Source organism: Melitaea cinxia, chromosome 9, assembly GCF_905220565.1.
Source record: "Melitaea cinxia chromosome 9, ilMelCinx1.1, whole genome shotgun sequence".
NCBI lineage: Eukaryota > Metazoa > Arthropoda > Insecta > Lepidoptera > Nymphalidae > Melitaea > Melitaea cinxia.
Window position 1 is genome coordinate 2,557,952 of NC_059402.1, and position 12,470 is coordinate 2,570,421.

At 34.1% G+C, this 12,470-nt stretch overlaps 1 protein-coding gene across 1 annotated transcript in view; it reads right to left on the bottom strand.

Moving 5' to 3' along the window:
* LOC123656512 (kinesin-like protein KIF12) overlaps nucleotides 1-2,828 on the bottom strand; it is a 29,838-nt gene extending 27,010 nt beyond the window's left edge. Inside the window, exons 1-2 of the mRNA XM_045592180.1 lie at nucleotides 2,697-2,828; nucleotides 560-711 (exon numbers count right to left, since the gene is read on the bottom strand). Of these exons, the coding sequence (XP_045448136.1) occupies nucleotides 560-711; nucleotides 2,697-2,828 (284 nt within the window). The remainder of the gene's footprint in view (nucleotides 1-559; nucleotides 712-2,696) is intronic.
* Nucleotides 2,829-12,470: the final 9,642 nt, after the last annotated feature.

Sequence of the window (12,470 nt, forward strand, 5' to 3'; positions counted from 1 at the left end):
CACTATAAAATACTATTTATATAAATTAAAAAAAAATGAAAAAGTGAAGTTTCGACTAAACTAATTTCATCCGTTCATCGTCTTTTGAAAAAATTGGCAGCCTCCTCATAAAATATTATATCCATTTTAGTGACACTGAAATATTTATTAATGCTTTTTTAAAGGTCTTATCAACAGACATAATACCTTTTATATATATAAAATAAAAATAAAGTATACCTTCCATGTGCTGTGTGGCTACGGCACTAAAGAATTTAGCCACCTCCTCTCTTCCCGTGGGTGTCGTAAGAGGCGACTAGGGGATAACAAGGTTCCACAACCACCTTGGAACTTAAGAAGCCGACCGATGGCGGGATAACCATCCAACTGCTGGCTTTGAAATACACAGGCCGAAGACGGGCAGCAGCGTCTTCGGTGCGACAAAGCCAGTACTGCGGTCACCAACCCGCCTGCCCAGCGTAGTGACTATGGGCAAAACACATAAGTTCACGTTATTTTTGGCGTAAACTTGTGGAGGCCTATGTCTAGCAGTGGACTGTATAGGCTGTAATGATGATACCTTCCATTCCTTGACCTGCTCTTCAAGCTGTCTTCGTCGCCCCACTTGCCCAGCGAGGGCAGTACGAAGGCCCCCTTGGTCAAATTCGCACTTGGTTGCTCCGTGCTACGCGCTTTTCGAGTCTTTATTTCTTTACCTGCAGATAATGAAGACTAGCATGAAGTGTTCATATATATATATAGAAGATTCTATTAACTATTCAAGATTGTAACTATTCATAAAACTTTGAATAGTTACGGGTTTCTGTAAAGAACTTACTATAGATGGCGCCTAGGTTCGCTTGAACCGAATATAAAATCATAATATCAAAAATTTCGATCTAACGGGTATATCGTTCCATAGCATAATTGGCTAGAGCACCGACACGGTCAGTCGGAGATGCAGGTTCGATCCCCGCTGGAACAGTCGATTTTTTGATATGATATTAAAAAATGTTTAGAACTTCCTAATGTGTGGGTAACATAAAAATAAAGTTGTACAAATTTGATTATATAACCTAAAAAAATGTATATTATGAAATAAAAACACATAAACAATTGCGAATGAATTGACAATCTTCTTCTTTTTCAGAAGTTGTGTAAAGAGGAATCGCTGAAATGTATGTTGCACTTCAGCCTATCGCAGTCCACTGCTGGACATAGGCCTCCCCAATTTCGCGCCACACATCCCGGTCTTCCGCAATCCTCATCCAGCCTACACCGGCAATCTTACGTAGATCGTCGGTCCAACGGGCCGGAGAATGTATAAATGTATGTACGTGCATAATTTTCGAACGACTGTTAGTATATTCGTAAATATACTACTAGATAGATTATTCTTTTTAAAGTGAAAATCTATCGCATGTCGCACCGTGTCGCGTTACAGCTGGTCACGGAGTAGGGATAAAGTGAAAAGCGTATGACAGTATAACAAGCGCTCTGGTGTAGTGGTGTTACTAGTCGCCAAAAACACCGACGGTTTGCGGGTTCGATTCTCGTTCACGATTGATATTTGATTCGTACAAATATTTCTTTCCGGTTTGGATGTCTGTCCTTGTGGGTGGATTAAGCTACAACCCTTCTCCTGCATGGAGAAAGCCTATGCCCAGCAGTGGGATGTTACAGGCTAAGTGCGTATGGAAGAGCAGCCTAAGCCAATATGACTCATAGCTCGCATCAGATGACCGTGTAGCATTTCTATTAACACCTATTCGTGCAAAAAAAATCGATATATTCACGAAAAAAATTTGGTAGATAGAAGTTTGCCAGGTCAGTTAGTTTACTAATATTTTTGTAATGTCAAATTTAACCACGACCAGAAAGGCGTGTAATGAAAGTTATTCAGATGTTCCTTAGGCTTATAAATAAATGGTCACGTTAGCACTCATAAAAGTGTAGCAGTAACCATAAATATCAACCAATCTGATGGAAATCAAACTCCTAGTACCTTACATGGAATGAAAAGGGAAATATAGTAATTCTGTAAAAATGCTATCATGGTCACCATTTTTCTGTAACAGTTTAATATTACGGTAACCAATGGTCGATCCAAAATTTTGGTTTTATATTACATAAATAAAATTAATCGTGCTATAAATACGCCATCAGAAATAAACGCACCACACTCAACGTACCTTAGTAAAGTGTGAATTCTGTATCAGTTCAGAATAACCACAAACGAAACACAAATGAAATATCTGTTACAGACGGGGATTAAATCCGCAGCAGGCAATTACTATGAATACTGACCAGACATGTACTAATAAAATACCTATGCATTTTTTATTTACGTGCTTGAGTAATGATATCTCACCCCATCTAGTCGTAGCTAGCAGGATGTATGCGCTTCTAGAGGCTTTTCAACAAGCTTATTCATAAATATAAAAAAAGCGAGTTGATTGAACGACTGAAGTAAAACTTCTTTAGCTCCAATCAACTTATATCTCCCCCTCAACTCCCGTTCGCCTCGTCCGATCACACTTTTCGTAACGCTCTCGTAACGCATTACCACCAACTTACTCTACAAGTCAAGCGTGCGCAAAGTTTTTTTTTCAAAAAAAAAAAAAGAGTTCGGAAAGACAACTAATAGAATAAATAACATTACGCCATTTATTAACGTGCTCGGATAATAAAATCTTACCGCATCTAGTAGTAGCTACCAGAGTCTCAGCGCTCCTAGAGAGGCTTTTCAACAGCGTGGTCGGCGGCGCTTTCATAGGCGTCGCCTGTCGTTGACGATACACCATGTCAGTGTTCTTAGGATGAAAGAGACGCAAGTTCGTCAATGCCATGGTTCAAACCATCGCTCGATAGACATACAAGTGTAGGAAGATTTTATTTTCAACATTTTATGATAGTTTTTTTTTTATTGTGTTTTAAACTGTTTTACTTTAGATAACAGAGTTGTTTGACTTAAATTGCGAATGCGGGTTTATGTTTATACTGGTTAAATAATGATAATACTTATTTTGTTTTTGCCACAAAAATATATAATAACATCATTTATTATTTTCACTTGAAGAAAACGTAACTGTCATTCAATACAATAAAAACCATAAATCGATGTCTACATATCACTGAAAGTTTGTTTAAATTATTAATTAATCACTTGTTAAACATGTTTATAATGAACACATGTTTATATACATAATAATAATTTCTTGATTCAAAATTTTGAATTCGATTAGCATATTAAAACCGCGGGAAATATAAAAACAAGATGGCGACACGTGTGACGATAACGCGCGCTAAGCACTGACTAAATTATTTTCAGAATTCAGTCCTACGGCTATTTCAAAGCATTTTACTTCGATAATGTCCGAAATAGTGGTTAATGTACAATGATTAATGGAATTTTATATCAAATAAAAACGTACACTTTAGATTATTAACCATATAAAACAATTAAGAAAAAGTCCTCCTATATTTCTTTTTTCATTAAAACATTTATTGGTGTAAAATTACTTTTGGCCTATAATATACAATTTGCAGCATAAATTTTACCCGTATAAAGGTAATACATAGATCAAAATTTAAACTAAGCCTGCAGGTTGACGGAGAGGAGAAAATCAGGTATCAAGCCGTACCTATTGCCTGATTTTTTGTGCCGTTAGGATAACAAACAGTCCTACAGTTCGTGTGATGGTAAGCGGTAACCGTAGCCTATATTGTAAACCAGCAACAATGGTCAACTGCCAAAAAAAGCGCGTCTACAAGGCTGTGGCCAACGCACTCACCACAGAAACATAACATAAAGAGAGTTGGTCTGCTCTGGACTTAGAGTAAAATATTTCTTGCTGCGCCCTACATCAACAATGTCTTTTACTTACAATGATTGCCATAAAATAAATATGTTTTAGATGCAATTTTGAGGTATCTTTAAACAATTCGCACTTAAGCAACCAATCTATGTTAAAATTCTTCTCCTGCATTTTTGTTTGTGAATTAGGAGGTCTCACCTATAAATGAGATAATTAAACTTTGTTTCTGTAATAGAAGTGTAAGGTCTAAGTGTAAAATAACCGTGTGGTGTAGTGGCTATTAATTGGCTTTATGTTAGTGACCGTGGATACGATTTTCAACCGAAGCAGATCTTTGAGTTTGAGTACATATTTATTCCTGGTCTGGATGTCTGTCCTCGAAGGTCTCCCCACAGTGCCTCGGAGAACACGTAAAGCGGTCGACCCCAGTTGTTATCATAGACGCCTGATAGCAATTAGTAATCATGGTCGAGAAATTATCAACTAATAACAGTGTGACAGATAGCAGCGAGGTAGATTAAGCTTTAACCCTTATTTGAAGAAGAAGTATTTTCCCAACAGTGAAATTTTAAACACTGATTTAGTATAAGTTTAATGAAAGCATTACATTAACCATTATATTGTTGTTATCAACAAATGATTACAATCAATGTCAGTGCTCTACAATTTAATAGTAACCTACCTACTAATACAGTAATAATATTTCATGATTGAAACTCTTTGATCTTAAGTGTTTGATAGTGGGAAATTATTTCAAATAAATTATTTAGTACATGGTGGTTGAATAAATTTTGTTTCGTATATAATATTTAAAAAAAATGACACCGAAATATAGATTAATGGCTTTACATCTCGTTTTTGGATGCGGTATATTTGTGTTCAACACGACTTCGTTGTAATTTCAATACATTGGTTATAAAATTGCTTTACGTATAAATGGTGTGTGAAATATATATATAAAACCTCCACCAGAATTTAGGTTACACTTTTAGAATAACACACACCAGGGCGAGTTTCGTACTGTAGGTTTTGCATGATGCTGCATCAAATACGCACATACACAGACAAAATTATAATAATAGTTAATTTGGTTATTTATTTATTGTAATAAAATACAAGAGAATATGTTAAACAGTAAGTACGACACAAACAATAAAAAGTTTTACTTTGCAACATATTTTGCTTTTATAAAGATCATATATATAGAAACTAGGCGAGGTAATCAAAAAAATAATTGTTGAGTGAAGTTTGATTCGTTTAATAGAAACTTTTCTAGATGTCGTGTCCGAGGTGACACACACACAAACTCACACACGCACACACATATACCCTTCTTTTTTTTAATATTTCCCATGTACAGGTATCGACCGGTTACAATATTTTTACATGTATGTAATATAATTATGTTTTGTCTGTAATTTAATACAAGACCTACGTAGTTTAATATACATATAGATTGAATAACATACACATAACATGATAAATAAATCAAAGTAATTAATGACTGGTCTTCAAGCCCTTACTTGACAGGCGTTGCCTTATACTTCCACTATATTTATTGTTTTGAATAAATTATGAAACGGCAACACTATGTAACATCGGTAACAATTATTATCTATATGATATTCATCAAATAATTTATAGAATATTAAATAAAACATTTTTATATATTTTTATATAGTTCGCGTCATGTAAAAAGAACGCTGAAAGAAACTGGAGGGGGTACGTTTGCGCATGGGTATACTCGCGCACAAGTACTACTGTTTTATTTTTTAATTAGCCTTTCACTCGCGGCTTCGTATAATGGTTATTGGTAGGTACATTAAAAAATACTAGAAATACAAGTGCGAATAATTCGGACTAAATAAGTATAATAATTATCATTTCACAAAATCACAATTTTTTTTTAAACAAAAGCAATAACAAATTTTTTAGTTATTGAAATGTCGTATTCAAAAATAATAATTATCTGTACTCTCGATATTCGTATCTTAATAGTTTTTATGTGTTTAATATGATAAATTGATAATTGTTTTTTAGTGAAATAAATAGTAAATGGAGAATTTTGTAATTTAAAACTTTTGTGCGCGATAATATTTTGAGTCGACGTCGAACTGTCAACCGCTGTCAACCAATAGCACACCGGCAAGCATGCGACACGTGCTAAACACTCCCGTCCCCCTACCCCGTACCACCAAATAGACCGATAAATCGCTTCTGCGCAGCTTCAAGGCCAGCGTTCTTTTTACATGACGCGAACTATACCACTCTAAATGTCTACATCAGCCTCCTGAAAAGCTATAGCTGTCCCATCCTTTTATCCATATTCAAGGCTTGAAATGATACTCATAAGTCGTCAAGTATTTCCTTGCGGCACAAGGCAAACGGCAAAAAGATATTATTTGCATTTTCTGAATACATTTACCATAGTAGTATATATTTTTTTGACACCATCAGAAACCAAAGATTTCAACAAACAACCCCCCCCCCCGACTATTTTACAAAAGCTGATATTTTGACGTCAGAATTTTCGATTGAAAATTAGGGTAATTTTTCGACATCGAGGTCAAAATAAGCTAAAAAATAAATATTTTAAAACAAAAAAATATTTATTTATTTATTTATTTACACTTTCGCTCACTAATACAAAGTTTTAACAGCTTAACAAATGATATATAAAAATAGAATTTGCATCAGTTGCAACAGGCGGCCTTATCACTAATACAGCGATCTCTTCCAGGCAACCTTTGGGCAGAGGCCTAAATAAGAAGTGTGGGATGGGGCGCAAAAATGCAGTGTGTTTGGGACATAAAAAGGTAAGTTTCACCAAATTTACTTAGTTTTTTGAATTTTTCACATGAATTTTGAGGTTATGTGAAAAAATGTAAATACAAAAGTTGTAGATCTTTTTATTACCTACCACTTTGCGATTTATCTTTATTGCATAGGACTTGTAGTTTAGCCGAAACTCGAGACAATTCGTTTTTTTACCCTTAATACCTTCCCCCTCCAGCCACTTCCCGACCTCAGATCGCCCGTAATTTATTTTTCCTTTCATTTCCGTCGTATCCTCTACCTTTTACAGTGGTTTTCATTCTACTATAATTTTTTGTAGTTTCAAAAATTATCGGCACTGGTCTATAAAGCGAATTCCCACTTTGGTCATTCTCTTGTTTACGTATAATCATACAGGTACATAAGGGATATCAACAATGGGGAGGCGTTTATTGACCCCGCTGTGTATGTCCACTTCGAAGTCTTGAATTGATTTTCATTAAACACGCAACTTATACGCACTAAAAGATATATAAGTATGTACAGTACAATTTGTCATTTATGTTATGAGTAATTTTCATTATACCTAGAACGGCCAGTGTGTTGTGTTAGTCGTAAATATGTTTCTAAACTTTTCCTATTTGTTTCTAATTATATATTAACGTTTTTACTCGAAATTAACAAAAATATGTGTAAATTAAAAAAAAGAAACTGAATTTTTGTGCACGTCCTTCTGCTGCTGGAAAAGGCCTCTCCTAAATATTAGAGAATGGTAGTTCATAATATAGTACGCTGTTCCACTACAGTTTGACAGGTAAATATTTTCGCACGGCAAATGATCGTTGTCAGGTGTCTCTGGTAAGAACTGAGACTATACTAAAAGTGGTCAGAGAAAATTTGACTTATAATTTGACACAACTTTAACATGGGTACAAAATTATTAGTACGGATTTTCACTATAACCAATACTGCTAGTTATTAAAAAAAACACGGAAACGATTATATCTTATAGTTAATAAATCACATAAAAATTTCTAGCAAAAACAAGTTCAATGCAATGAAAAATGATTGTATATTGTGATAGCAAATTGCTTTTAGAATTCGTTCTTAATTTCTTATACGTATGGTTAATGAAGTCCTTTCTATGTGTCTAGTGCCGATAGGGCTGGCGATTTGTATATGTACAAAAGTTTAGATGAATGTTTGTTATTCAAACATACTAGAACTTTAAGATTAAGCGTATTTTAAGATTGAGCACCTTGGGCCAGAAGACTTTGCCACTCCCGAATTTTTCAGCTGACTTTTTTTTAGGGCCGCTCATTCCTTATATAGTTATTTTAAAAAAAAATTCACTCCTAATACGTATGACAGCTTGCGCCGTGCCTCGTGCTCGCCTTGTGCCGCCCCTCACAAAATGACGCCCCGGGCCATGGCTATTTGGCCGTAGGGTAAATACGCCCATGCTAGAATACTTATATTGAACGGGTTTAAACAATAATTGACAAAGAGGTAGTACTGTCTGGAATAAAATCACGAAAATATAAATAATAGATTTTCACGTAAGATCATCAAGAGAAACACTATACGCTCTTTCTGAATTTTTCAAATTTTTGTAGTTATACAAAACTGCTCACAAGTACTTTTGTATTCTAATCAGAGCTTCTGGGGATTCGATGTGTTAATAGTTGAAGTAAGGTCAGCAACATACTTGTGTTTTTTTGGTGATTGGTTACTATATAATTATGCAAATCGTACGCTTATTTGACATATTGGCTTTGTGGTTATGGCAGTAAAGGATATAGCCACCCCCTCTCTACCCGTGGGTGTCGTAAGAGGCTAAAGGATAACACAGTTCCACTACTACTATGGAACTTAAAAAGCCGACCGATGGCGGGATAACCATCTAACCGCTGGCTTTAAAATGCACAGGCCGAAGACGGGCAGCAGCGTCTTCGATGCGACAAAGCCAGCCCTGGCTATATGACTATAGGCAATGACTATAGGCAAAATACATGAGTGCACGCCATTTTTGGCGCAAACTTGGGGAGGCCTATGTCCAGCAGTGGACTACGATAGCCTGAAGTGAATATATAAGCGTACGGCGTGAAAACTGGTTCGATTTATAAAAATAAGTCATAGAGTTCAAGACCTTTCAAGGAACGGTTTATTATGGTATACTGAAAATATGTATGTATGTATTATGTGAATTGTTTAAATAATAAGCTGAGTCCCGCGTTAGTCCCTTTGTCACTTATAAGAAGACTATAACGCAAAGCTGACAGCCCTTAACGTATTTATAGTATATTTAAGGAAATATGGGCCAAGGACGTTTTATTTGATAGTACACACACAATGATAGAAAATTAAGGTTTCGATGGCGTATGGAGGTACTCTGTGAGAACTATATTGAAGGTCGTCTAAAAGTTAGAAGAGACATAATATAAGATCAAGATTAGTTACAAGGATTTATGCATAATTTACCAAATAGCAATGTGAATTAAAAATATTCTATAGCTTGTGAGTTTTAGGCTCTTCAAGTTATATTGTTTAACAAATTTGCTAAATGCAAATTAACTCAAACTATTCTTTTTTCAAGTAAATGTTTGTTCGAAACTAAGATTTTACTCAGAATAATCAGCAAGAAATTTAAATTTTACTATTGTAAAAACTGTCAATACATTATGTCATAATCGTAAACCTTGTCACGAGTCTTAAAGAAAGTGCAGTGCTTTTCAACTTTAAATCTTTGTCATGTATATAAATTTGTCCTTTGGGTAAAGAGTTCCAGAGATCTTGAATATTAAAATTTATATCGATCTATAGTTCTTGTATCTATCACTATTATGTCGGATTTCTTCCTTTTTACCCGTTACGGTAGCTTTTTTCTTACGTTGATAACACCTTTATGTAACATTGGACTTATATCATTATTTTTTGCATAAATATTTAATACAAAAACATACAGACTAGAGAGGGGAAACGAGCCCACAAACAGGAGTGGAAAACAGACCCTTGGACAAGTACGCCAACGGCCAATCAATTTTATTGATATAAATTGTTATTAAAATTATACCAATAATAAGTAAGTGAAATAGAAGTAATGTTTGTTTACATGTTAAACGTGAGCTAATGATCAACCGTATGACAAACACATTCTACTATTGAATCACAACACGACGATTACAAGAATGACTATCTAATGATTGACATCTAATCGATAAATCTAATCGGAATAGTAGCATCGATTTGCTTAATGAAAGAAACCCGTTAGTTGGCTTTGTTTTTTTTATACATGTTCTATAGTTTTTAACTAAATTGTATGATAAATATTAGCGGAGATAGTACATAGTACAAGTAAACAAATTAAAAAAAAATCCGACCTACTTGACAATTATCGTTATGTTTTGGACAATTCACACACTATCTTTGAAAATTATAGCTTATGTTTTTAACCCACTGCCAAAAAAGGAGGAGGTTCTCAATTCGACTGTATTTTTTTAATGTATGTGACTTCAGAACTTTTGACTGGGTGGACCGATTTCGACAAAAATGTTTTTAATCGAAAGGTGGTGTGTGTCATTTAGTCCTATTTAAATTTATTTGAGATCTAACAACTACTTTTCGAGTTATATCTAATAATGCGTTTTTACTTGACGCTTTTTTCGTCGACCTACGTTGTATTATACCACATATTTTTTTACTGGATGTACCGATTTTGATAATTCTTTTTTTGGTGAAAAGGAGATATCTTTAGTTTAGTACCATGATAAGGAAACCAGGATCTGATGATGGGATCCTAGAGAAATCGAGGGAAACTCTCGAAAATCCGCATAACTTTTTACTGGGTGTACCGATTTTGATAATTTTTAATTTAATCAAAAGCTGATGTTTGTCATGTGGTCACATTTAAATTTTATCGAGATCTGATAACTAATTTTTGAGTAATCTTTGACAAGACGTAGTTACTTGACTATTTTTTCGTCGATCTACGTTGTATTACTCTTCGATGTAATTAAAGTCGGTTTTTTTTTTCGTTTGCGAGCAAACACAATTATTATTTATTTATAATATAATACGGAACGAAAATAAACGTTTGTTAGTATCAAAAAATATAGTTAATTATTTCAATGTTTCAATTAATAAATAAACTTCGGTAGAATAATATTTTTGAACAAATTAGGGTCGCTGTCACAAAAATGGCACTACGGTGGTTGTCTGTGTAATGATGTAGGGCGGGGATTCCCAGCTGTCATCCGTCGTAACCGAGAATTATGGCGGCAAATAACGAGGTACGATACGATAATGATTTCGCTAATGATGTATCTAATTGGGGATGTCAATTTGAATCATTCCCGTGTCCATATATGTGTCTATATATGTGTTTGTATATATTATTTTAATGTACACCTTTATGCCGCTTTATTCTTATCCATGTCCTTTTTCTAAAGGTGATCTGGAAGAGATCGCCCTTATCTTTAGCGATAAGACCGCCTTTTGTACACATCTTTTTTTGCATATTATATGTTACATGTATTGTTTCTGGTTGTACAACAAGGTATGTATTTTGTATTGTCCAGTTAAAAAATAATGAATTCGACTTGTGTCTTCAATATTGTGTGTAAAAAATTGATTGATTATCGAGTATTAACTAAAGTTTTTTTAATACTAATCAACTGCCAAATTAGCATATAGATAAATAATAAACATGGAAATTACCTAAATGTCTATGGGAATGAACCAACCACATTACTTAATAAATAGGTTATCTGATATACAAGTCATTATATCTACTAAATCAGTAAGTTATATAAAAATGTGTGATGTTCTTCAATAATATTATTATTAACTAGCTGTGCCCGCGACTTCATCCGCGTGGAATATAAAGAAATAGTTATTGTGCAGTTCGCAGAGTTATGAAATAAAATAAAATCTATAATAAAAGCAGCCTTAGTTACTCCTTATTACATCAGCTATCTTCCAGTGAAAGTCCCGTTAAAATCGGTCTAGCCGTTTCAGAAATTAGCCGGAACAAACAGACAGACAGACAGACAAAAATTGTAAAAAATGTTATTTTAAACAATAAGAAAAAAATATATAATAATAAAAATATAATCATAGTATCAAATTAAAATTAAATTACTCTTTATTCTTGTGTCAATCAAAACTTACAGTTAAGAATATAAAATACTAGAAGCATATTTAAATATAACCTTCAACTCTCAAACAACTACGTCATCTACAATTTTAGGATTTAAATAATTGATATTACCTATAATTAAATTGCCCACATAACAAACCCTACACCGTTTCCTATCTATCGTAATATTTGCATATACATATTATGTATTATTTATCACAGGCGAGAGAGCAGGCGATGTTCAAACAATGACGCGCGTGTTGCGGTTCGGTGCTCGACCGTTTTTTGATTCACGCGATCAGAATGCCGTTGGCTTTTTTTCTGTTTCCATTGTAAAATGATTTACGAGAACTTTTAAATATGAATAAAATACATAATATCCTTTTCAATTATACGACTATGGTAGCAAACAAGCGTATGTTACCTCTGACAGTAAGCGGTTGTATTGCCAATGGGTAAATGTAAAATGAAAAAGACTTATATTATAAAAATAACGTAAAAATTTTAATTATGACATAAAATTTATTCTTATAATTATTTATAATAATAATAATAATTATTATTATTTTTAATGTTACAATCATTCATTCATTAGCCTTAGTCCGTCTATTGCAGACGATTTAGACAGTGTCAGACAGACACTGTGTCGCCTAGGACACTCTTCAGGAAAACGCGTTGCCTAAGCTCTGCACTATTTTCTCGACCTCACTGGCTAAGCCCACAGGAACGAATGAATCAATACGTGTGGAGCCAGTTCAGCT